The sequence below is a fragment of the Ammodytes marinus genome, assembly GCF_949987685.1.
Source record: "Ammodytes marinus genome assembly, chromosome: 13".
Taxonomy (NCBI): Eukaryota; Metazoa; Chordata; class Actinopteri; order Uranoscopiformes; family Ammodytidae; genus Ammodytes; species Ammodytes marinus.
Window position 1 is genome coordinate 17,142,445 of NC_137217.1, and position 27,665 is coordinate 17,170,109.

The following is a 27,665-nucleotide window of genomic DNA, read 5'->3' on the forward strand; positions in this document are numbered from 1 at the left end:
ATTGAGTGATGACGTTATTTGGAAATTGCACAGATGAGCAAAGATGGCTGCAGCAACATTAATGGAGCTTGGAGCCCTGCTTTTCCCATTGTCTCCGACCTGCTCCTCAGTCTCACCAACACGTGCCTCATGTGTCCACGCACAGATGATTCCCTCAGAGATTAACCTGTGATATAGTGTTTAGCGTACACTCCCTTGCATGCAGATGCCTCGGGACCCTTTAAGGGGCCCTCAATTTATTCTTTCAATATAGAGTGATAATGAGAGAGCCCTTAACCCTTCCTTGAGAAATATCTTTCCCCAGAGCAATGCTCCCTCTGGCTGCATTCCTCATAACACACTATCTTGGGTCCTTAAATCACCTGGAATATCTTAAACTGTAAGAACGAGCCGAGAATGTTATGCATTGCGTTGAATGTATATTTGTTGAATGATAACCTATTTGAATGATTATTCAAATAACAAAAAAAAAAAATTCTTTGAAGATCTAGGTTATTATGCGCCATTTCACTCAGGCCATTAATACTGCCTTTCTGGGTTTCTCTTTTGATTATGTCCCCAGTTGATACACAGGACTTGCCTTGCCATATAGATCATGAGACAAACCGCAGCGGTCCATTGGTCACAAGCCACAAATGGCAAAATCTTAGAAGAACTGAGCTGGAACTCAAAATGGTCTCTTGGCATGCGTTTGGAGAAGAAATCGCAGGTCTTACGAGCCCTCGGGGTGTCATTTCGCTTGGCGGTGCATTCAGGCAACACTTACAAACACGTCCTGTTCAACTAGCTGCAGAGCGCAGACGTGCTTTATGGGGTCTGGTTTGGACGGTGTGAGGGAGGTAGGCACGTAAAAGTGCCTGGTCACAGGAATCAAAGAGAGGGGACGCCGGAGCCCCACTGATGGCTTACTTACAGACAGGAGAGGCCAAGTTTGCCAGTCCTCATCCCATCAGTGAGGGGCCACTTCTCTGAGCCACTGTGGTTCCTCAGTATCACCTATCGGCCAGCTCAATCAGGGGCTGAGATAAAGCAGATCCTTAGGCCGGATGGTCTTTGAACACAGCAGGGGGAGGACTCCCCCAGGTCTCTTATCTCATTAAACTTGAAAAGGTATATTAATCCTTAAAAGGCTACGATAACAGTATGGATGACACCAGTCAGGGAGACTGACAGTAATACCAGCTCTATCTATGTTGGGTCATCAATGTTTTATCTCAGGAGACAAGAGGAGAGATGTGGCATTTTTCCACCGCCCTCGAAAGGATGTTTTGGAAATGTTGTCTTGTGTGGGTCGGGTAGTTTTAGATGAAGAAATGACAAGTGTTATTAGACAAGACAACCCCTATTCTGTTCTTCTAATAGAATGTTTACTGGACAAGCTTTGTTTTTGAAATACAGCTTTGGATGTATAAACCTCATAAAAGTAGATGATTTAACGTTAAATGACAGGCACACACAGGCCATCAAAGACAGAAATCTCTGCCTCACAGACGACACGGGCCACAAAGAATCATGAGTCGACTGCACACCCATATGACATCAGTCCTTTTTCCCCCTCTCCTCTCTCCCTTGATAATTTGAGAACTTTTTCACACCAGCACACACAACAGTCTCCTCCGTTTTGCCGCCAGCGCTGCACTGTTCTTCACCTCCAGTCATGGTTAAGAGCACATGGAAAGAAAAACACCACATTGGACCACTGGATGCCAGATATGTACGAATCTTGACATGCACTCAAGAAAGCTGGAAAATGTCCTTCATGTGCACCAACTTCAACATTGGTGGGCAGGGTTCGAAATAGCAGGCATTCATAGAACCTTGCCAACACAAGAGAGACTCTTTGTAACTGTGAATAACCCAAAACAGTCCACTTCAACAGAGTAACCTTGGATTTTATAGAGTCATGTCAACTATCTTCAATTGTGGCCATTCAGGTTTAATTATTTATTTATTTATTTTTTTTACAAAGTCATGCTGTGGTAGTTGTAGGATTTTTCTGAAGAAAGTACAGGTGCAGGTGCAGTTTATCCAAGTTTTTTTCTCTTTATTTTAATTCTAGCAAGGTCATCAGCAAAGATGTGTGTGTGATCACCAACAGAGTGGTAGCCAAATCCAGAGGGTACTGACATGTTTCGTTTTATTAGAACTGACCTAGGAGCGTCATGGGTAGACATCTATTGATTTGAGTAAAAGTAAAATGTTCACACAACTGCTCTGTGTTTAATGGGAAACTGTGGTCGGGACCACCAGGAGAATGTAAGGCCCGTGTACTTTAACACTACATGATCATTTGGGATTTTGTCTGCAAGTTTAAAAATGTAAAAACGATCCTAACCTCAAAACTGTGCACATAACTACTAGTCTTGGGGAAGATTAATACATTATTAGGTTGACTAACTACGTTTACCTCACACTTTAACCCACAGATTGACACTGCATGTGTGGTACACTTTAGCCTTACTCATTGAGTCATTTATCAGGGGGAGTTTGAGTCGTATCTCCAAGAGAAGAAATTACCCACTCCAGGGCATCGGTTGGATTTCCACCTCCTATGCTGGGGCCTTCTGCACATTATTTACTCACTTCTGATACTGTTGATCATAATTGTTCTCAGTATCTGTGGCAGTTGAAATGCTGGAACAGAATGCTGGGTCTTTTTCTCGATCTTGCATTCTAGATCTTGCATCTAGAAATACTAACATAGGTCTGCCTTGTAATGTTAATGATGTGGATCCTCTCGATGTGCAAGTCTTTGTCAATGTAGAAATCGATATAGCAACAGTGTTTTGGCGATAAATGACAATGATAATAGGTGAGATGACCTGCTCTTTGGTGATAATGATAAATATTAATTAGCTGAGAGCTATTTTATCATCACAAGTCTGTCTCTGACCACATTGATCTCACCACCCTGAAAAGCTGACATATCATCAACAACATATCATCTCTGTCTCTTAAGGCAAATATGGCTCCTTATGACTTCATAATGTTTTCCCTATACTCTACGCCATGGTTACATTATGCAAACAACCTATCCCTATCTAAGCTCTCTTATCAGGTCTGAATGTACAGGATCTAAGTATACATGTGTATAATAAGCCACAATATGTATCCCTTGGTGCCATTTCAGGGATTTTCTATTAGAATGTGCAGAAACCTCTGAAGTGTACATGATAGCTGCCTAAGAAGAATATGTGCAAGTATTGAAAATATGGTAATTTCTCGGGACCCAGAGGATTCCTACCCATGTCTCTTTTTGAAAGTAGTTGCCAGTGGCAGGTTATCAAATTCACTTTGGATCTCGGTTGTAGATCAGATGACTACAGAAGGATGAATGCCAGAAGGGCAGCATGTACAATCGACCAAAATCTTGAAAACTCTCAAATAATTTATTTAATTAGCTTTTACCTACTTTTTTAACTATGAAAACCAATATTGAAAAAGTCATGATGCATCATGCACAGAAAGCTGACTCAATACATTCTGCTTGATCCATGCATCGCACTAAAGGTCTAGTTAATATGGAATTAATACATACAGTATTCTTGCCAGCAAAGCAGTGCTTCCAGTGTAATCTATTCTGACTGTGCCTAAAAAACATTAGGACATTATTTTAGGATTAGGCTGAAGTCTTGAGTGTAAGAACATGTTTTCTTGTTGATCCTCTTGTGTTAGAAATATAGACATTAGATTTGACGCCTTGAGATTTTACAAAGTCATCATTGCTCTCATCTATCACACATTCCTGCAAACTGCATCCAAATAAATGCCTGGTTTGTATAGCACTGTAGGTGATTTAAAGGAGAAAAAAACCAGGCCTCATAGTCTGATCCATTTAGAGGAAATAGGTAGGCTAGCGTCTTCTTAACTTCCTCACACCTCTAAAAATGCTTGTTTGCTTTTACAACTGGCTCTGTGGGCAGCTGGGGAGGGGCGGCGCAGATGAATTTGTGGGCTTCATTATTTTTCTGCCTTTGTAACAGCTCATTTAAAATCACAAGGGCCTGAAGCGCAAGACAGATGGAGTCGACTTAAAAGAGTCAGTGTCTAATTTAGCTCAAATACTTCCTAAAGTGAAGTAACTCTACACCTTTGTGAAAATACTCTAGGAGCTCTCGTGAAAGTTTCATGAAAGAGTGTGCCAGTTCTAAAGTTTGATATACAATAGTATTTATCAAAGGCCTTATTTGAAGCATTAGTGTCATTCTGAAGATGTTCTCAGAGTGGTGTTGTGCAGAGAGCATCAATAGACTATGAGTGAACTTTTCCAGTCCCATCATTGCGTGTATAGGATATCAGACCAGTAACCACAAACTAAGCTTGCTGTGAAATTGCTTAAGCTTGGTTTAAAAGGACCTGCAAGTAATACTGTATATCACTCTCTCGCAGCTCACCTTATCCTGACTGTTCTAAATACTGCCACAAGAAGCCTTGCTTGCTCACATGAAAGAAATGTTTTAAAAGCCTTTAAGCTCTCTTTAAGGGGTTACAAAGATCCCCTGAAAATAAAGAGCCGGGTTATGGGGCATAGTGTGGGAACAGCAAGCTGCGGGCTAATGATTTAGGTAATGCACTGAGATGATGTCAAAGTTCTTAAGAGTGTCATTCGTAAACTTTGATTGAAACAGAATAGTGTTTTTTTAAGGTTTTAGGACGGCTTTAATGAGATGGACATGTGTGTAAATGATCTGCAACACGCTGCAACGTCAGAGGCAAATTAACTTTATTTTAGAAAAGAAAGGTTTATCACACAAGGCAAAAAAAAGAGAAGAAATGCAAACTGCTATGAACAGACCACAGGACCCCCCCCCCCCCCCTCCCTGGCAGTGAAGGGGTTCTCCTTACAACCGAATAAAAAGGAGCAAGACGACAAGACTCACATTGTTCTGATTGTTAACTTACACTAGAAAACATTAAAACCGGACAATCTGAATGTACAGTATAAGACAGACAGTTTTGATTTGCACATGAATCCAAAACACAGAACCTCATACTAGCATTTTTTTGTCTTTTTTTTTAATACATTGAGTCGACGGTACAAATGAAACAGGAGGGTTTACAGCTATGCAATACATTTGATTGATCACTTTAAGACAGACTATACATGTCGCAATGGGCACTTTCAGGGGGAAAACAGGCTCGAAAATCAAAAACAAAAAAGGAGAAGCCAGGTCCCATCCAGGGTATTTTTAATTTTTTTTTTTATTGAAGTAACATCAAACCTGCATGTTGAGGTAAGCATACCACTGGGGAATACGAAGGAAGAGATCCCATTTAAAAAAGGGACTCCCTTAACAATATCCCCACTCACTTTGTAATTCGCCTTGACAGTAAATCAATTCTGGAGCCTGGCCCCTTGGACTCCTCCAACCCTAGGTCCTCCTCTCTCAACATTCCTGCACACATGAATCACTCCAAGTCCTGGCTTCTAGAAGGCATTTCCGGCCCGGCCCTCTCTCTCTCTCCCTCTCTCTCTCACTCTTTCTCTCTCTCTCTCTCTCTCTCTCTCTCTCTCTGTCTGACTCCTCTGCTGAAAGCTGGGCAGGAACCCGCCGAGCTTTGATTTGGACCCGGAGGGAGAGAGAGGGAGGGCCCTGGCTCTGGGACCGCTCTTAGAGAGAGAGAGAGAGAGAGAGAGAGAGAGAGAGAGAGAGAGAGAGAGAGAGAGAGAGAGAGAGAGAGAGAGAGAGAGAGACTCTGGGTGTGTTGGGAGATGCCTGCACACCCAAGCAGGGGGATTTAGTGCTTTATACTTTACAAATTGCAATATGAGCAGCGGACCATATTCCAATGACAATATCACTCCTAGCGCACCCTAAGGGAGCGTCCTCTGTTTGTAGTATACATTCTCTCTAAGACAGATGTTCATTATTATTTCACTTGTGAGGCCAGTCAACGTGGAACATCATCATCATCACACATTTCAGAGCAGAGTATGTAGTGTTTTAAATTATTTAACGCACCATCAAGGAAATTATCATTTTCAAAAAAAGTTGAAGTGGATAGAGGAGCATTCAAATATCATATGGCAAAAATGTACACAATTAGGAACAAAAGCTGGCTCTTTAAAGCTGCACACCTGTTCAACCTTCCCCTGAAGAAATTCATCTTTGATGCTAAATCCACAGTATATGTACATACAACTCTTTTCGTTAGTTGAATGAGCCGACTTATATTATATACACAAAAAGTAAAACGTACATATTTAACAGAGATCAATTACACGAAGATCACAAACAGAGAGAGTCTTAGAGTGTGGGACGAGCGAGCCAGCCAGCCTGCAGCTGAGTGTAAAGGGGTTCGTCAAAGGGAGAGCTGGCCTACTGTGCAATGGCTGCTGTGTATGTGTGTGTGTGTGTGTGTGTGTGTGTGTGTGTGTGTGTGTGTGTGTGTGTGTGTGTGTGTGTGTGTGTGTGTGTGTGTGTCTGTGTGTGTGTGTGTATCTGTGTGTGTGTGTGTGTGTGTGTGTGTGTGTGTGTGTGTGTCTGTGTGTGCGTGTATAGACTGCAGGGATGTAGATGCACATGTTCTGTAGAGACTTTGTTTATCTTGCGAATGTTGCGAGTGTGTGTGATCTCATTCCTCTTCACCCCCTTTCTCAGATCATGGCTCTTATCACCAGTCTTCCTTTGACCTGGTGCAGATAGGCGCTCTGCTCCGACGCTAGGCTCCTATTGGTCAGGGCCTCGTCCTCGCTATCGATTGGCTCCTCCTTGACCGTGATGACCCGGCAGTGAGCATCATGGAGCTCGCTGCTGCTGCTGCTGTTGCTGAGCATGTGCTTCCGGATGACGCCTGTAGGGGGCAGCCTGTCCTCCTGCATGCTCTCTATCTGCTCCCTGTGATGGTGATGGTGATGCTGCTGCCTCTCCTCCAGCTCTTCCTCTGATTCCTGCAGGTGTGCTTGTGCTGCAATGGGCTGACGTAACTGCTCGATGGACTTGGACAACAGCTGCAAAACATATTAAGCGCCGCGTTAATGATGATGATGATGTCCTGCAGCTAATGATCTTTACCTAGTCAAACTTTTATTAGAGCAAAGCAAAATGGAGATCTATTTGAGGTTTTTAGCACACACGCAATACTGAAAAAAATCAGCATGCAAAAAAAAAAGCTTCAGACTTCATCGGCCTATTGATGTGTATTTAATAAAGCCTAGGTATTTTCAAACTATTTAGATGTTCCACATCTGTAATTGAATCAATCCAATGAAGATATTCCAGTCTCTGTAACTTTATCAATTACACACACATCTGACATATCTATATTAACGTAGCTCTTATTTGACATTTTCATTAGTAAGTCCTAAAGAAAACATATTCAGTATACTGTGTGTGGACACGTGCTACACAAGCCACAAGTGTGAGTATTTTTACACTCTGACACTGTATTTGGCTTTTTTCTTGTTACATTGGAACAACATACACAAATCAGGAGACTTGAGGGAACTCACTATAAACGGCATTTTATTTTGAAGGATATGAGGTACATTAAATGCCAAATTTGTACTGACAGCTGCTGACAACCATCTGTACCTAAATGTAGAAAAGCCGTTGCCACTATAACAATGTAACAAATGACAATGTCTAACTGTTTCTGGCTAGTGGCTTTGGTAAATGGCATTTTTAGGAGGTTTAGTAGTGGAAGCAGATTAGCCATTGTTCCTGCCTCTTTACGTAAATGAATACAATTCAATAACGGGGGCTGCATGTAAGTGGATTAGTGTCACTCACTTGCTTAATGTTTTATAAATTACAGATCACAATGTAGACATTTTTGCTTATTTTAAATCATGTAAATTGTGGTTATATTCTGCTTAATTTGCCACCATGGGACAAGTTGTAGGGAGCATGTTATTGTATAGGCTTACTTAAGAGGACATCAAAAGAGCATATGGCGACTTGCTGAATCAAACTCAATCCACTCTGGAGGCACCAATTCGTGAGCATGTAATATTACGCTCATGTAACGTGCACACAGGTTTTCAACATATTTATGTGCGTTTCATCTTACAAACTGAGTATTCATTTTCCATTCCGATTAACTGGTGCACCTGGAATGAGGTGTCATAGACATCAAAATGTCAAAGGGCGTGTTAAGGACTAGATTTTGACTGAGATCCTCTATGCAGGGTGAAGTTTTGTTGTCTCGCAGCTTTGCTAAATTGGAAGTAATGTAATGGATTTGACGACTTTCCTATAAGAGGTCTCAAAGAGCAGGACTGAATAGCAACTACTCCAGCTGGTCACCAACATTACCGTCTACAGAACGTAGGCAGTTATATAAATATCCCTTCAGCTGTAAGAATTTGCCTCCTTAGCTTGGCATTATTCAGCACTGTCCGTACCTCTTCCTTTAATATCCCTAAGCTCTTGTACATTCCCATTAGCTCCCCCTACGGTTGCAGGCACTGAAGGACGTTTGAAAACAACCGTTGACAAGTCCCTGCTAGGAAATTAATTAGGGCAATGTTTCGGAGATCCGTCTCAATAAACACAGAGGGCTCATCCCTGATTAGTGGCCATTTATAACCTCCACTTAAAGAGGCTTTACTTGCGATCTCATTGCCCTTTGTGATCAGAGCCGACCCCGTTCACGTGGTTCAAGACAAGATGTCACAATTTAATTATTCCAAAGCTCTTTTCAAATCAAATCAACTTCATAGAGCACATTTAAATAATTACAGCTGTTACTAAAACTAATTTTAGTGGCAGTGATGTGCTATTCTTAATTTCATACAGAGGAATTCAATGGTTGGTTACAGACAATGCTGCAACATCAGTACTAGACAACTCAAAAAGTCCTTGTGTGATTTATTTTTATTTTTTACTGTTAGGTAAGTTTCTCTATGGTTCCCAAGGCTCTTTAAGGGCCCAGCGTTGGGACACATCAGTATGTGCACTCACACAATGCTGCCTTTCACAGTGTCTGCCACCTCACACACGTCCCTCACCAGAATAATTACACTCTGTGTATAGCGAGGTCACCTCGGCCAGCTAACAAAAACACAAATATTGCCACAGAGGAACAAAATGTATTCTGGGCACTTTTTCCTTCATTTGAACTTAGCTGAATTGAATTTCACAGCGTTAGCATGTGAACAGCACTGATGCCTTGAGCTATGATAACAGAATTAGTGCAGGGGAAGCATTTCTTCCCCATTTGAAGTCAGGCAGAGGTTCTCTGCTTTGCAATAATAACACCAGGATTCCAGGGAGGAACAGACAACAGCCCAGTTCTGTAAACTCGAGCTACCGCAGATGCTTTCACAAAAGGCTAATAATAGATCAGCATGTGTGTGCTTAAAATGATTAAATCAGACTCCCTGCGGCAAAATGAGACCTCGGGAGACCAGACAAGCAATACAGAACCCTTCGAAAAAGCAATCTGAAAGTCAAAAATCCTCCCCCATGATTTAAATATTGATGGACATGCACAATACCTTATTTATATGGATCTGCTGCTGGTACTGTTTCTGTTTCTCCAGGAAGTTCTGGTGTTGCTGCTGGATGACAAGTTGAGCCAGTGTGTTCTGAGGCAGCGGTGCAGACTGGGTCCTGTTCAAGGGCCGGTGCTTTGGTAGTTTAGGCCGAATGCTGGAGGGCCGATCCTTCATGGCCAGAGGGGACTGAGGGAGGGATGACATGGAGCCTTGGCCTTGAAGGAAAAAACAAAAATAGTATTAAGTTTTTTTTCTCATATTGTAAGTTACTTTTAAAGGTGCTCCAAGGAACTTTCAGTTTGTGTTCATTCTTGCACCCTCTTCGGACAAAAGCGACAGGGTTTTTACCATGCGAGCTTCTGTTCCTGGGTGAGCGTACCCATGACAAAGACATAGAGAAAAAATATATAAAAATAGCACTAATGGTCTCGTTTGCTTTTACATGTCATTTATGATCATCAGAGGAAAAATGAGACTGTTTCAGAAATATCTAAAAGTTCCTTGTAGCACCTACAGTATATCAAAATGTAATGTTATTCAACTTAAAATGATATAGTGCCTAACATCAATCAAGTAACACAGCCTTACCAGAGGAGAGCATCTTCTGCTGCCTCATCTGCTCCTTCTGCAGGAGGTGCTGCAGCAGGGCCTGGTGACTGGGGCTGACTTTAGACTCCAGGCCTGTCTGGAGGGGAACAGGGCCCAACAGGTGCCCCGGCAGCCCATGCCTGATTTCTGTCGACCTGTCCGTCATCCCCATGGCCTGATCGAAGAGACAAAGGTCCATACATTATTCTTTCATTCACATTGCTAGTCATTTGATGGTAAAAGCAACAACATCCAACATAGCTGATGTCTTTGTTACGTTCGATACCACATGTTTTTCTTTTCAATACATGTGTACATTCAATTGTGCTATATTTTGTTCTTATCTTATCTTGTATCGTATGTGTTGGTTTTAGTATTCATTAAGTGTGTTGGAGAGAACAAAACAGAGTAAGAATGTTGTTGTAGAGTGCAACTGCCTGTTTTACTGTACATATGACAATACATATTTTGAATCTTCATTCATTTTAACCAGCCAAATTCAATAACATTAAGTGTTTTTTTTGTGAATGGAAAAACTTAAATCAGTGACAAGGCAACATCTAAATCAGAGAGTATCACTGGTTAGAAGTCACTGCAGCTGATGAAGAGGCCTCTGTGGAATGCACCAGACAGCTAAAAGATGATATATGATGTGTTTATGTTCTGGAGTTGCACTTGAGTGGACTTGGCCTTTTTAAAAGTTGTGATAAATGAGGTAATAGAGGGAGATAAGAGCATGCCTGACACAAGACACTGCAGAACAATATTTATCTAAGGGCGATAAAATCGTTTGGGGCCACAGGTCAGTGACCTGCGCTCGTACAGAGAACCCAGGCAGCCACTGATAGCAGGTTTCCAACTCATAAACTGAACAGGAAAGCTTGCCATCACTGAACCACTAAACTGGTGTATTAAGCAAGACAGTATTCTATGTAAAACACAAATATCTGCAACATTTGTACTCACACTTATGGGTGAGGATGCAGTAGAAAGCCCCAGGGTGATGTTTGGTAAGGAGGGAGATGTGTATAGGCTCAGCAACGACACAGAGCCCTCGGGTCGGAACAGTCTCGGCTGTGAAGGCCATCTCTACATCAAAAACAGAAGGAGAGAGCAGAAAAACTGTGAGATTTAGCGGGAGGGCGACAGATGTAAAAAAAATCCCACTATGGACAATTTAGAAAGGCAACACGAGCAGTGGCATAAACGTTTATGCACTATGACGAACAACAGCCCTCCTTTGCTGCTAGGGGAAAAGGTACGAGTTGTTATGAAAGACGATATGAAGGTGTGGCATGCAGGCAGCAAAGGTTTCCTGGAGCTTCACAGAATGGCATCAGTGACCATCATACGCTTATATCAAAATAAAACATTGCAAACCTTAAAATCTACCACTCCACCCTTTAGCTCTTCAGTCCCCAATTGGCCTTGTGTGCCTGTTCTTAGTCCCTGGTCCCACACCCTCAATCAGGCTACTCTCTCTCTCTCTCTGAGAACATCAGCACTGGGGCATACTTCCTGTACCCAGCAGAGCAGCGGACCAGCATGTGGTTTTGGAACAGCTATGTTTATCCTTCCAACCCCTACCAGTACTCAGTGACCTGTATGTGGATATCCGGCCCATATTTGACCCGAGGGACCCGTTCCCTCTGAAAAAGGATACCTAATGTAACAGTGCACAAACACGCCTTGCTTTTGCAACAGGCATGAGGTCTACAAGGCAACCCCTTGAGTCCACCAATGGCTTTCATGAGAGCCTCAAGCCTGGGCCGATACAATAGCAATGTGTTTATGTTGTTAGCATGTGGATGTTCTTTGGCTACCAGTGCCTGGGATATCAATTAAACTCCACAGTTTGTCCGTCTCCCCTGAGACCCAACCTTTCGGCCCCCGATTGTCGGGGAGCCTATCCCCTCTCCATGTCGCTGGAGGTCCCTCTGAGAGTAAACAGCGACGGTTAAGGAAAACACAGCTGTTCTGCTAAGATTGTTCAGAGATGTGTCATATCTGCCACCCTGTATAATGCTCTGCTTTGAGAGCTCGGTCCGAGGGGAGCTCCGGTCAGTAACTCAGCCATGAATCTATTGGGGAAACGCCTCAGAACAACACAGATGAGGAATGCCGCCAAGGGCCAATGACAGAAATACAATGACAAGCCAAAAGCAACGTTACAGCCAACTTTTTTTAAACATAAAACCGATTGTACATCACATCTGCACATCTGGAAGGAAAATGTTGGATAGAGAAATGTGAAGCGTTTGAATATCTACTGTGGTTGTTCAAATGTATAGCACTGATAGAGTCCATTTATTTTCCTGCATGATGTGTAATCTTTACGTAAGCAAACTTGGGGTAATCGGGACATGCGGGTCAAGCTGTGGTGCCTCTTTAATGTCAATTTGGGGAGCCATTTTCATTTGAGTGCAACAGACAGGACAACTGGTTGTTTTTATAGCTGCAAGCAGAAGGGCCGACCGCCATTCATTGCCCTGGCATAATATTATAGTCTTGATACTCAAATGATTTACAGGCTGAAAAGAAAACAACAGTAAGTATTTTGCCTTTTTTTTTATTTGGGGCAAATCAATAGCACTGCTGGTTATTTATAAACATACCTCAGTTTTTGTGGTAGTAGGCAGAGAGGAGGGTCCATTTTCAGCCCCCAAGGCACTGGAGGCCCCTATGGGAGAGCTGGGGCCGGAGCCAGGGGCACTGTTAGTGGGCGTAGAATCTGTGAAACATCAAGGAGTTAGAAAAACAGTATGCATGCTCACACTCTTCACACAGCACACACATACACACACAGAGGCAGGCTTGGCATATAACAGCTTCAGCCTCACAACAATGTAATGTGTACGGTCATGGCTGCCTCATTACAATGAAAGTGCAATAGCCAATATATGCTACTGCTTTGCAAAATGGCGGATTATGCAGCTCTGTGCTAGTAACATTAAGATATAGGCTGGTATTGTTTTTAGAGAACATTTGAATCAACAGATAATAAGATGTAGACAATGTTAAGTCTGTTCTGTCGTAGAAAAAAAGGGAAAATGGTGAATGTTACATACCCATCAGCTCCAGAGCCCTTTTTTTGTAAGGAGTCATAATGTTTCCGTCACTCTTCTTTAGCATAGGGCTGCTCCTCCTCTCTGCTACCTTCTGCTTCAGTCTGGATCGCACCTTCAGGTTTGGCTCAGAGGCTAAAACAAACAAGTAACAGATATTCGCCTCTGTAAGTCTCAATTCACACTATTTGGACAATAAAGAAGCCCCATCACACAGAGATGAATTATACGACCATGTGAGTGTACCGTGACTATTTTTTATTGAGTCAAACAGTATGCTTCTTTCAGCCTAAATGGACTGAACATTATCAAAACAAAACAGTAACCTTTAAAAAAAAAGAGACTTTAAATCAGTTAGATACATAAGCAATGTTGTCACACTTCAACATGTTACACATTTCAGTTTTCAGCGCAATTCAGAGCATGTTTCAGATAAATTAAAGCAGTCAGGATCCGGCCCATTTCCACCTCATCTGGAATAAATTAGGTTGAGCAACACACAGACTCTAAGTGAAATAGTCCGGTACCTGCCGCCCTGGTGACCACAGTCTGATACAGTAGCAACAGTTAAACTAACACAAAAACATGGCAGATGTTTCAGGCTCTCCCCACGCCCCCTGCTCCTAATGCAAAACAGAGATACCCAAATACACAGTCCGAACAAACTCCAAAGTCACACACGCAGCTTGGCCTGAACTGAGCAAGACTAACATATCAAGTACTTCAGTGTTGCTTGAAATGCTGACGCAATACTCAAGACACATCGCTTTTTTAAAATCTGTACACTGTTATTATGATGGATTTAGGACATTTCTCAAAAATTGCATTTTTCACTAAGTCCTTAATGGTAGTTATATGTACAGCCCTTCCAGCCTCTGATAGCATTAGACGGTGGCATTAATTAGTAAAATAGTCAGAGGCATGTGTGGCACAGATGTGATTATGGGAAGATTACATAATGTAAAACAAAAGGGAAATAAAATGAAGGTTGAATCCAGACAAGGCAATCCCTTTTAACCATGTTAGAATCAGTTATGTGAAAGTGAGTAAGTGCTTTAGTGACTGCCTGTTAAGTCACGCCCCTGTTTTGTCATTTTGGCTGTCACTCACTAGGTCATCAGGTCCCATGTGGACTTCCCATCAACCCTTTGCACATGGAATCCCACAGCTAGCCTTACTTACACACTCAAATAAACAAGCTGAATAGATAAGCTGGTCCTTTGACCGAAAGCCAGCGCACAAAACTGCATTGAAGTTATGTAAACCTGCTGTTACACAACACAGCTAACCTGTTTCAAATATTTAGTTTCAATCAATAATTAAATAGGTCTTTTGCCATGTGTACAACATACGGCTATACACATTGAAGTAGGGGGTGATGGCGTAGGCATGCTGCATGGAGGAGGACAGGGGGGGGCACAGCTAGGAGAGTGGGCCAGATGCTGCTATTTATGACTTTTGTCAAAAGCAGCAAAACCCTCTTCACTAATACCAGGCACAGACCTCTAATCCTGTGGGCGTGAGGTAGAATGAGAGAGAGAGCGAGGGAGGAAGAAAGGAGGCAGGAGAGATAAATGGAGAGAAAACGCTGTTGGGAGTCGCTATGAATCTGCTTCACGCCCTACTGCCTTGATTGCTTTCTATTTTTACACACTGCTGCCACCAAGCTACTCATCCCAATTGGTCGCCACGGGAACGCCAGACAGCAGCACGGAAACAAACACTTTTCACACTGGTCTCCATGGAAAAAAATGCCCTGGTGTACGCGGTGCAACAGGAGGCAACGATGGCAGCGGCCAAAAAGCATATACACCTGGGTCACTTTCTTTCTGTGGCTTCTCGGATAATGAAAACATACAGTAATGGCCGCAACATACTAGAGTCATAAATCAATCACCTTATTACATTTGAAAGTGCCGCTGCAGGGCTGGTGGCTTTGCAAGTGAATGTGTTATGCTATCTGCACTTAATCAGAAATCTTAACTGGGGCTGTCACTGTGACTGCCTGTGTCCATTACAGCCCTGGTCGTGGACAGATGGCTGTGTGGAAAGCTGAGGTGTGTGTGTGTGTGTGTGTGTGTGTGTGTGTGTGTGTGTGTGTGTGTGTGTGTGTGTGTGTGTGTGTGTTCTGCTCATGAGGAGGCCTGCTATGTATTTTGCATTTGACATTCTGGGTTTAAACTCATGCAGAAATGGATGAATTACTGCTCACTTGTTGCTGTTCCTTTATCCGCCAAAAAGTTAAATGACAGTTTGTCAAAAGTTCGTAAGATGAGCAAGTTTATGCCTTTAGTTAATATATCTGATTTACAGGATCTGATAATATACATAAGATACAATCCTACTTGCTTGGGCTTTTTAACTTTGTAAAAATCGTTCCTGCACCTGCTGAATGCACATATTTGGTAACTGGGTCAAGACCAGAGAGGGTGTTGCACGTCTTACTGCTATGCTGCGACTATTCTTACCACAGACTATCGCGTGCCCCCGGTCCAGTCTATTTCAGTCCCTGGCAGGGAAACAAAGAGGACATATACCAAGTAAACAAGTTAATCACGTGGAATTCTTTAACTAGGCCTATAATAAAGCCAAGGGCATCTATGCTTTTCTTGTTCATAACAAATAATGTTACTAATAATAGAAAACCTAATGGTAGAAAGCAAAGCACAGATCTAATTCTATTTATGTATTTATTTTAAGTAGAGTTCAACAGCAACAGTTGTAGCGAGTTTAATTTGAGTGTGTACTGGGTGGTAGCCTACTTGTTGTCATGGAAACAATGTAAATAAATACTAGGGCTTACAAACATCCCAATTTTATATTTTCTAGTTTTAAACGAAATGTATTGACCACGGAGTTATCAAATGTAACAATATATTCTTCATGCCCATCATGAACCTCATTGTAAACCTCAGCCTCAACCAGGAGAAGAGGTTGTAGAGCCCTCTAGCAAAGTGAAGCAGCAGGGAGTCTAGCGCGGAGCGTTCAAGTCATCTCCACTTTGTTTTGAGAGAGCTATCTTTGCTCAAACAAACAGTCCTGTCGAGGTTCATCCAGCCTGTGCCCGGCCCTAACTTGGCAACACCTGCAAATCAGCTATCAGTGACAGGCAGTGGCTCAGGGAACAACACTACCTTTGTGTGTCCCCCTCGGGGTGCCAAGCTCTCAGAGGACTTTAATGAAGACAGACAGGAAGTGGGGGAGGAAGGCCAAAGCAGGAAATTACCACATATAGATTCAGGAATCCAAAGAGCAAGACATTGTTTCATCAGTGCAGCAGAGTAGGACCACAGTAATGCGTTGATGATTTAATTATGAATTAAAAGATAAAATGCCGTTTTTGTGCAGCAGTGATGGACATGTCATTGTATATGTTTAAACCTTCCTATTTGTTTTCACAGTAAAAAGCAACCAAATAATACCATAAACAAGTGCATGACCCAGGCAGACATGTAGCTATATGTTTACAAACGGGATTTCCAAGTTCTGAAACGTATGATTCATAGAGAATACAACAAATATAAGCACCCAAAGCTTTTATTTACCTTTTAATATTTATTTCTGCCATGCAGACTCTATTTTACAAGACACATTTTATTTGCCTGATCGTTAAATTGTGTATACACACAATATGACAGGCCTGTACTTAAATAACTCAACAAGTAACTGTTTTCCAGCGTAATTAAAAGAGACACAGAGAGGAAAAGAACATAATGTAATTTGGTGACCTCATTGCCGAATTATGGAGTTTTTCAGCTTGGCGAGCACTTGTGCTCGTGCAAACCAAGAGGCAGGAATTACTCTTATTTACACAGCCATCCCCAAAGGGTTCCTCAAACTTAAAACCAACAAACCTGAGCCGCCATTTGGTGGGAACCTGTGTCTTTTCAAAATAGCTTTTAAAGCCAATAACTCAGGAGAAATTAATCTGCTTTAATTCTCCCATTTACCACTAAACTGTTCAAAGAGGCCTTGGAACTGGGTTTATTATTGTAACATAGGGACAAATGTGGTTCCTTTTAAATAATGGCAAAGTCATTTCAGTACAAATAACAGTAATTAAAATGTAAACTTATGAAGTGAAAACCTAGAATTGGACCATGTTGTTACCCGTTTTAAACTGTTGTGTTTTAGTTTAATCCAAATAGGACTGAGGAAGGCTTAAGTTACCTTGCTGGCATGTGTCACCTCTTATGAAAGTTTTGTGTTGAGCCCTGGGGGGATGAGGAGAGAGAGAGGGGGACTGGGTATAATGAGCCTAACCGATGTTATTAGCAGGTCATCAGCAACCTCAGGAAATACTCAATAGTGAGCTCCTGACTGACAAGGGTCAAAAAGAAACTTGATGTATTAATAACCTAAAGTAGTGAGTGGAAAATCTTAACACTCACACTGAAATCTTTGTAACTGGCTGTGTGTCCCTGCAGATTTATGTATGCATGTACAGTATATATTTGCATTTTAATGTCAGCGCTGTGTGTGTGCATGCAAATTAGCTAACCTGTTTTTCTCAAGGGGAAGTCGTCCTTGCTCTCAATGGGTGATGGCAGAGTGTACTGGCAGGTGGGGGATGTGCCACCCAGAGGTGGAGAGCTCTGGTCCAGTGATGTCTGAGAGGACCTGAGCACACAACAATATGTTAACTTAAAGAGAAGGCAAATGTGTTTACTTAGATTGTGTTCATTCTATGTATTTTTATGACACTCTCTCAAGGACAAAACAACAGAAGATACTCACGTGTACCAGAGTTTAGGGTTGTGGAGGAAAGAATGATTGACTCCATTGCTGCTAGGGTCCTTTGCCGATTTGCTCAACAGAAACTCTTGGAGTTTCTGCTTCACCTCGGTACTGGCCACTGCACCTGTGAGACCAACAGACAGAACCAAAGGGATTGGGGTTACCCTACGGCAGTGACTCGATGATATACTATTGCCTAGAAAATATTCCATATCGAACTTAAACCCTATTGTCACTTGCAGGTTTTTTATCACAGATTGTTTAACTACCTGGAATCTTTTTTTTCTTTACTCTCTCTCTTATTTCTTAAAATTAAATTTGAACTATCTTCCAGAGCAGCCACACAACTAATGTAGGAAGATCTCCCCCTAGTGGTCAACGAGTACTATATTAGTTTCAAGCTCTTTCAATTGATACTGCAGAGAGATGTTCTTTCCCATTGGAGGGTTACAGTTGCAGGGCAAAGTTTCGAATTACCTGACCTGACAAAGTCATAAATCTCCACTATTATTAGATGTTTCGTAAAAACAGAAATGAAACACTATATCTGAAGCTATTTTCATCATGCTACAGACGTCTTCTCCTAAATTCTAAGCTTAAATGTCACTGGACACCTTATGTCATCAGTTGGATGTACTGGTTAAGTACCATGTCATCGTCATTATATTGATGGATATTTTTCTTTATCTGATCACTAAAGTCATTTTTCTACTTTGTTATTTGCCTTGTTATTATGCATCCTACAGAACAGTCAGGTCTAACGCTGAGAAATATTTTCTCCAGTAGCCGGAAACATGAAATCAGAACAGTTTGCCCAGCCCAAGAAAATAAATGACATTTTCTCATGCAATCAGAACGATAAACCATTCATGAATTTTTTAACATTATTGCCATACGGTTGAATAAGATCTGACTCAGAGTGCCTTTGGTGCGGGTTGAATACGAGGAGGTGGTCACACTCATGCATTGCTTCATCACACAAAATATTTTTTTTTTGCACCAACTCACAGTACTAGCAAATAGTTCTGGTTTTATATACCCAGCCGTTGAGCTATCTGACATGATCAAATGCAACTTCCATCAAAATATTATCTCTTATTCTTATCACTGTCAACAGCATTTTTCTTAGGCACCAGTCGAGGTAATGCATAAAAAAAAATATTGAAAAAGGGAAGGAGGGGGTTATGATATCAGGCCCCCCATGCTTGCTTTTGGGTTGGGCCCTCAAAACAAACAAAAAACACTAATTTAGAGGAGAAGGGTGATAATGGCTGTGTGTCGAGCTCTTACTCTCCCGGGAGCGCTCCTTGCCCCTGAGGATCAGGCTGGAGACATGCTGCTCTCGTCGATGCCTCTCCTGCTCCTTCTCCTGCTGGCTCTGCTGCTGCTGCTGCTGCTCCAGACGCCGCTCCTTCTCTGCCAGTTCCTGCTGCTGTTTCATGGCCTGGAGCTCCTGCTGAAGCTGAGATATAAAAAAAACACGCAGGCCTCAAAGTCAGCATGAAGACAACAGCACACACCGATACATTTATTTTGAAAAACGACAGCGTACTTCTTTTGCCTCTTTTTCCCTGATGACTATTCAGCACTCGTCTGTAAAAACTGTAAAAACACAAAACCCACTCATGCTGTTCTGTAATGCATTACTCAACAACAATGCTTTGGCTGTGCTAAGTTGTCTCTCCTTTTCTTTTCTTTTTTACCCCCTATAATGTTGTCATGAGCTCTTATAATGCTTTTTCTACTGATAGATGCACTAATGCCACGCTGCGTTTGTTATCTGCCGTCTGGTACACTGTGCTGTGCTGTGCTGTGCTGTGTTTACTGTGTACAACACTGATGCTGCTGCTGCTGCTGCTGACCTTGAGGTGCTCCTGGAGCTGAGCCTGGTGCTGACGGGTCAACTTCTCGTGCTGCTTCTGGAACTCGCTGATCAGGAGCTGCTTCTGGATCTGCTGCTGCTTCTGGATGAGCAGCAGCTCCTGCTGCAGCTGCCTCTCCCACAGACCTGGGTCCGAGCCTGGCCCCAGCATCCTCAGGTCTGTGCGCAGGTCCAACGGGGACAAGGGCTCCACAGTCAATGGCACGTCCTGCTTAATATCCACTGTGGCCCGCGCAGAAGGAAGGGAAAGGGGGAGAGAGAGAATAAAGGGGGGAAACGATATTTGTTAGTCATTTAACATCATCTATACACGTACTGTATATATTAAAATCATGCAAGCAGAGGTGGCTTTGCATAGTAGCTGTAGAACAAAACATTCACCAGCAGCCTCCTACCACCAGAGTAGGAGGCATAAATAAAGATCACTGGGGGAGAGAAATTAGTTCTCCTGTGAGCCTCAGAAACCTCCAATTATAATAGTTTTTATAAACAAACATGGGATCACATCCGTCAGCAACAGAGTCTACTGGGAGCTGCTGTATAACCGACCCAATGGGCATTTGGCACGAAATGTTGGAAGTGGTCATTTAAGGTATTTACATAAATCCTATCTTCCCACCGTTTGTTAAATAAACACACAGAGTCCTTCTCCCCATCTGTTCCAGAACATCATGCACATATCCCTTCTCGACATCAATGATTTAAGCTAAAGTACATTGTGGGACTGGAACCTGCATGTTCCTGTGAATTAATGTTCCTGTGAATGTTTCCATCCATCTGTTCTTGGAGTGTGGACGCTGCAGTACGAACTACCTTTGACAACTACCTCCATTATAAGTAATTGCCAGATACAAAAGTGAGAGGGCATCCCTTTGGTCTCCGAGCTCTATATATAGGTTGTTCCACAGAGAAAATCGATTGCCATTTGAGAACATAGGAGACAAGCCTACCTCATCTTTCTATTCCATAGAGAATGATTAGTGATGGTACAATATTTTCATTGGATTTTTCTACGCTTTGGTTTTCATTCTCACAACTGTATCAATTTGAATCCTCGCTACAGTAAGAAATATTTTTTTGCCAGAGATTTAAAACTTTGAATAATTTTGAGATACTAAATAAAGTATTAACATCTATGTGTTATTATCAGTGAGTAGTACATAAAAATGTCTTAATCTTTGAAAAAATGGAATGGAACAAATGTTAGTTATGCTGATCATGATGTGACATTCAACAAAGGGCACGCATTGTCCAGACTGTAAAAATCTCTCATCCATTTTGAGACGAGAGAAATGTTCAAACCTACTTAAAATTCCAGGGCTAAGGGAGATTTATTGAGGGCATTCATTGCCGTAATCCTCTCAAGGGTCAGATTTGAGGGAACGAATACAAGCAGTGTATGTACATGGCCCGAGAGAAAACAAACGTGTTTCAATTCATGTGTTCACGCAGTCACATCAATAATCTTGTGCTGGTCCTGTTGTGTATGTATCCTAATTAACTATAACAATTAAACCAATCAAAAATTGTTTAAAACCTGCTGTCAGCCTACAGTGGCCATCAATTAAGAAGCAGTGTCGTCCTTTTCACTGATGCTGTGAAGAGCACTGGCGCCCATTTGTTTTTGTCATGTAGCCTGTTTCCCATCGCCACCATTCCATGTGTATGCGGCGCAGCGGTGATGTTTATAAATAGAAACATAAAAGCAAGTGGCGCAATCCTGGTCTGTGACAACCCCCACACCCTAGTATCATCACCACCCTAACTTGCCGCTGCCATGGCAACGCTGGCGACATAATTATGTCTCCCCATCCTGCAGATATGGAGTCTCGCTGCATGTCATCTCCTGCCTACAGTGGCAAATGTGACATGTTGGCTATTATATCAGCCTTTCAGCTCTTATATAAGAAAGGAGTCCCCAGCAGAAGAGAGACAAAGAAAAAGCATTATGAAATTATCCAAACACACACACACACACACACACACACACACACACACACACACACAATGAAGGGATTCAGTGGCTATGTGATCATTTGTCCTAAAATATGTTCAAAGAGTGAAGACAGATAACAGAGGGGACTCCTGCGCTGTAAATTCTTCTGTTTTAAAAACAGCTCCGGAAAGAAAATGAAAGAGGAGGGCAACAGCTCGGCAGGCAGGCACCTGTAGAACAGAGCCGTCTCTCCTGACAGAGAATATTAATCTTAGCTTGTAAAGTCCTTGACAAAGGACTCTTTTGTAGACGGGCGCTGTTTCAGGAGCAGCCGAGAACCTGTGAACCATTGAAGGGGCTCAGAGAGTCAGACAGTCTTAGTGCTACTTTTGCCTAATGGGTCTAAATATAGCCACACACAAAAATAAAACACCTGCTGCGTGCCTGGGAGAATTCACCACTGAGATATCTAATTAATCTCATATTTCATTCTGTATCACCACTGTGACTGGCATTAAGGATCTCCACTTTGATCAGCACATCAAGCTGTGCTTCCAACAGAAAACCTCATAGTGGTAGAACAGGACGGGGAGGGGAAGAGAGGAGGGGGGAGAAGGGGGCTGTGCGAAGGCTTACAGTAAGCCGCCTTTGATAACCAAGACTGTATGAAATGGCTCTTGAGGAAAACCACAACAGCCTCATGCACCCGTTCGGCTCTTGTCCACATTGTTGGCAAAGAATAAACGGTGGATGGAATGACAATGGTGATGGAACATAATAAGTTCCTGAAAGGTAGGTAGCCATTGTTCGAGCTTGCTGAAGCCTCCACCTTATGTATCATTTACATTTTAGATTCCTCATGATTGACATCATTCTCTGTTCTGATTGAAACAGAGAAAAGGTTGGAAAATATAATATGTCTCTGTTTCTGTACTTTACTAAGCCACAGAATACATTTGACTTATACCTTATCTACTGCCACAAATTTACATTTAATATAACAATGTCAAATGCACCCTGAAACTACCACCAGAAACTGAAATCTGCTGTTTCTGTATTACAAGAATAATCCTTAGACAGAAGAGAATAAGGAACCACAAGTAACTAGGGCTAAATATAAATGCATTTCTGAGCAGGGTCTTAATATAAACAACGTGTGAAAGGCTGTCACAGAAGTGAGGACGCCTGCTCAATTTAAACTTGCAAAAATAAAAGCGCAGTGTTGCATTTATGGAACTTTAGGGTCACTTTTTTTTAAAATGATCACTCGCAAAGAATAGCCTGCCACTTCTGGTTCGGTGGTCCGAAAGGCCCATTGGTAGCCATTATGACCCTTTTTTTTTCCATTGCCTCCTGATTGGTGGAAAGTGCACAGAAGTGTCTCCAGGCCGGGTAAACATGAGATTTATGAATGACAGGTCCCAAATTTGTTTTTAGCACAAGGGAGCGACAAGCACCCTGCCCCATGCCCACATTCCTCTACGTGGAGGGCCTGCCAAGAGTGGGGGGGGGGGGGGGGGGGGGATTGGGTGACGCATGGCCTGTGACCACACTCCCACTGCACTGTCACACTGCCAGTGTCCCCAAAGTGTTTATTTCGATAACCGATCTGCCTCTCATTAGCCATGGTGGTGGTTAGAGTGACAATCACAGCCTTAATTTGAGACGTCGGATGGCTGTCTTTTTTTTTTGCCTCAGGCCACATTAGCAGCCTTCCCACCCCGAAGAGAGAATAGACACACATCAGCAGTGACATTACTATTACATGTGAGAAGTCTGAAATACATAAGACACATGTAGTAAACATTATCAATTGAAGTCATTATGAGGGCGGCTCATGTTGGACCTCCATTACCAGTTGAAAAACAAGCGCTTTGACATTTCACTGTAATCTTTTTTAGTCACTGCTGGCGCGCACGCTGACAACTCACGTGAAAGAGGAGTTAGTAATATCGTAAACAGTATCTGCTGAATATAAATGGTGCAGCTATTCTTACACCTAATAAGTCAGTTAGAGCCCTGAAGAGAGATGTATGCCACTGGCTGGGGCTAATCACATTCAGATTTAAAACAAGAAATTAACTTAAATACTACAGTACGAAAATTAAAAAGTTTCACTTCGTGTTAATGGTTTCTTGTGTACAAAAAGAATTGTGTTTACATTCAGTGGAACTCATCAAAATAAAAATTCCTGTATTATTTACATCCAATCTTACTAGCTAGCAAGTCGTCTTCATTCCCTGTCTTTGCCTGTGCATCGCAACATATCTTGACGTTTTACGGTCATGAGATATAAAACAAAATTGGCCAACACATGGAAAAGCATCTGTTAACTGTTACTACAGGTGAAAAACTTTAAAACAGGACCTTTAACATTTATTAGTTTTTATTCAAAACATTAGGCTTGGCTTTTTTATTTTTTTCAATATTTATAATGTCAAAAAAAATTCTGTGAAAGCAAAATGACTGTAAATTCTGAAATATCCAAATCCAAATTATACTAATAGTGATTGATGCTACTGTGGTTACATCTTTAAAATTTTCAAAAACAACACTTGAATAATAAAACATAACCACAATTTAAAGTGGAGTGGACCATAGTAGTGCAGAACCCGTATTGTGGCTCCATTTGTTTTCCGGTCGACACATATAAGTGTGTGTAAAGGATAGGTGTTGAAAAGCATGTTGTATTGCATGCTTTCATTGTGCACTATATAGATGGTTGCTGATCTAAATTCCCTGTCTGAGAGTATAAATAGAAACCAGAGACACAGAAGATGTTTGAGGGCAAAAATAAGTTGATGCTTGGGACTGCAATGTGGCGCTGGATCTCTCATTAAGTGCGTTGTTATTTTGAGCAGCTGGCATGTCTAAAGCAAGAAACAGGTCTTTATTTTTAAGACTCAGGCTTGTCCTTGCAGCTGAGCCAGAGCTGCGGGTTGCAGACTATCTGATAACAAAGAGAGCTGAGCAGAACCACCACAGGGCCTTTTCACTCAAAGGGGAGCCAGGAGTCCAGCCGTCCACTGTCTTCGCCATCATGCCAAACTGTCTCGCAAAACAACAAGAACAACACACAAAATTACATAAACTCTATTTCTCAATAAAGGAGAAAAACCAGGAAACTTACGGTGATAATTCGGCAATTTCCATTGTCAAAACTTTTAAAATCATTTTCCTATCCACTGTGGACAATATTGGCACCGAATCCTACAGTCAATAAAATCACAGATAAATATATCACAATTGTGTCAATTGTCCTAATGCCTTGAGCCATAGCAACAATTCCAACCAGAGGAAAAGCAACCCAGGAACAATTTTTCTGACTTATTAGAAAAAAACTTTCATATTAGAAATGTTTATATATATATATAAATAATAAATCTTTATATATGAGCACTTCTAACACACTAGGTGAGGCAACCTGAATGGATACAGCACACAGACAAGTGGACTTGAAAGGTGCCGCATTGTTGTCGTCTGAAAGGTCCCTTTTGAAGGGAGCTTGCATGATATTTTACATAATATCTTGCACTCATGGGGGAACTAATTAGTTTTCCCTTGTTGGAGGGCTCGTCTGAGGACTGTCTTTTGTCAGAACTTTCATGTTACTGACACTAATCAAAATCAAAATGGGATTTTGCCCTTTATCTTCCACTTGAAATGTAACAGCGGAGAAGCAGAGCATTATACAACATATCAAGAAGTTTGCCTATAAGAAAACAATTCACAAATAACTTATTCATCTACCACAAGGATCATTCACAACACTATTTTTGACAATAGGTTAACATCGTAACAAAACAACAAAAAAACACAGAGCACATAAACCTGACCCCCGGGTCTGTCGTTAAGGGAATGTGTCTGCTCTGCAAGCGACACTTACATGACATCTATTCATGCACCCAACTCATACAAAGGCATCTTGGGGTTGCATGTTTAGCGAGATAATGTTAGGCACTGTCATGTGATTTACTATAAAAAGTAGAAGAAAACTAATTAAAAAGGCAAATGACAGAATTCTCTATAAATATCTGTTCCAAAGCGCTGTTATATCGGGAGCATGCTGAGATGGAATGATAATGCACAGACGCCTAATCTTAGCAGGCTAATGCCATAAGCTGAAAATAACTAACCTAAGAATAGCTGACCCACAGAATAAGCAAGGAGCCCGATTTCAGGCGCTCGGTGTATCTGTTGTTACTAGGCTCACAGGCCACTAAGACAGAAGAAGAAGAAAGCCCTGCTCTGATAGTCAAATAACCTGCTCTATTGACAGAGATGGAATGTGTCATCCTCCTGTCACCCTGCAGTCTTATTTATAAATCTCCTCACGTTCAACCCCCTTGCCTCTGGATGTTTTCAGGCAACCATTTTTAAACGCCCGAAGTAAGACCTAAGGTGTTTTTTACTTTTTTTTTTTTTTTTGGAAGTGAGCGTTTTGGAATCTCACATCAAAAATGTTAGATACATAAAAACAAAATGCACATACAACAGTTTGTTTAAATGTCTCAACAGCATCATTATCCCATCCTGTTGTCGGCTAGTTGTAGATAATGTAGTGACAACTCAAAGGCCATACTTTTTAAGCACTCACGTGAAAGATGATCTGCACTTTCCCATTACACATGCTTCCCAGCAAAGCCCAGATGACAATGTTGTCACAGAGCATATCGCTTCAACTCTGAACCGACCTTTTTCAAATTTGATCAATAAGCACATGCCGAAAAAAGCACCCAAGCAAACAAGGCGTGACTCATCTTAAGTCAATAAAGTGAATAGACGTTAGTCATACTGATGTCAGCCATGTACTCGTCAATTCAATTCTCAGCTACAAAAATAGAACAGTCAATGTCTGTGGTGAATATCCTGACCAAAACCTTTCAGTTGTGCCCTCTGTATTTCTGTCACAGTTTTTTCTGTTCCCCGATAAGTGCACTCTGGCATGGAAGCTCGCAAAACACAACATCCCTTCCATGTTCACAGTGACTCATTTCAGGTGACTATAGAGCATGGGAATGGTGTTAACACAAATCCTCATTTTAGTACAAAACAACAACATTCCATGCATGTTAAATATCTAACAGCACTCTTTAGCTCAGTACAAGAGGTTAAGACAGGTTAAGGATAAACAATGCCACTTGGAAATACAAATCATAAAGCGGCGATTACCATCACACAAGAGCAAAAATACCTTCAATTCAGGAAGAGGTCCCTGATCCTACCACGTTGCTTTTGAGTTCTCTTTTTCGCACAGAATGAGAGACCAGCTGAGCGCAGAGAGTTTAGAGTAGGTGTGTGAGAGAGAGAGAGAGATGGAACAGAGTGAATGTGTGCGAGAGAAGAACGCACAGAAAGATAGCAAGAGAAGGAGGAACAGATTCAGAGATAGAGGGAAAAGACAGAGGAGACCGGAATGCAAAAAGAAAAAGAAAAAAAAGACGGATAATAGTATAAAAAAAAACTGAGATTCCTCAAAGGGGTTGGGAGTAGAAGAAACACCGGGCTGCGTGATCACCTGAGTTGTTCACGTTGTGCATCTTGCTCTGGCCAAGGAGCTGCTGGTGTCCAACGCGCTTCTCTGTTGTGGGGAAACTTGACTCGCCCTCGTAAATCGTCTGCAGCATACTCCACTCAGCGCTCAGGTCTCATTGCAAGCCTTGCGTTTCCTGTCACCAAGAGCCACCCCTCAGCCACTCACAGGGGAGAGAGACCACGACAACAGCAGGCAACAGCCTTTCCTCTCTCTGCCTCCTCCTCTGATAAACCGCCCTTGCTGTGTGTGTGTGTGTGTGTGTGTGTAGCAATCGCAACAAACTAATGCACACTACTGTCTTCGCAAGCGGCTGGCTGCCACTCTCTCATGCTGCCCTGATTCAGTCTACTCCAAAACACTGACCAACACAGTTTTAGGAGAAGATGACAAGTCCAGTTTTGTTTTTCTTATCTTCCTTCTCTCTCTTTCTCTCTTTCTATCCAGTCTGTGGCTTTGTGGATATTTCTCTCCTCAGCAAA

At 42.0% G+C, this 27,665-nt stretch overlaps 1 protein-coding gene across 1 annotated transcript; it reads right to left on the reverse strand.

The window, feature by feature from the left end:
• Window positions 1-4,836: 4,836 nt before the first annotated feature.
• hdac9b (histone deacetylase 9b) lies at window positions 4,837-27,288 on the reverse strand. Its single transcript, XM_080040163.1, has 11 exons — window positions 27,169-27,288; window positions 19,695-19,936; window positions 19,123-19,294; window positions 17,833-17,956; window positions 17,597-17,715; window positions 13,099-13,230; window positions 12,646-12,761; window positions 10,997-11,119; window positions 10,031-10,205; window positions 9,443-9,657; window positions 4,837-6,952 (listed from the first exon to the last, which is right to left on the reverse strand). Exons 1-11 carry the CDS (start codon window positions 27,275-27,277, stop codon window positions 6,599-6,601), a joined length of 1,881 nt encoding a protein of 626 aa, XP_079896289.1. The 5' UTR covers window positions 27,278-27,288; the 3' UTR covers window positions 4,837-6,598.
• Between the last annotated feature and the right edge of the window lie 377 nt (window positions 27,289-27,665).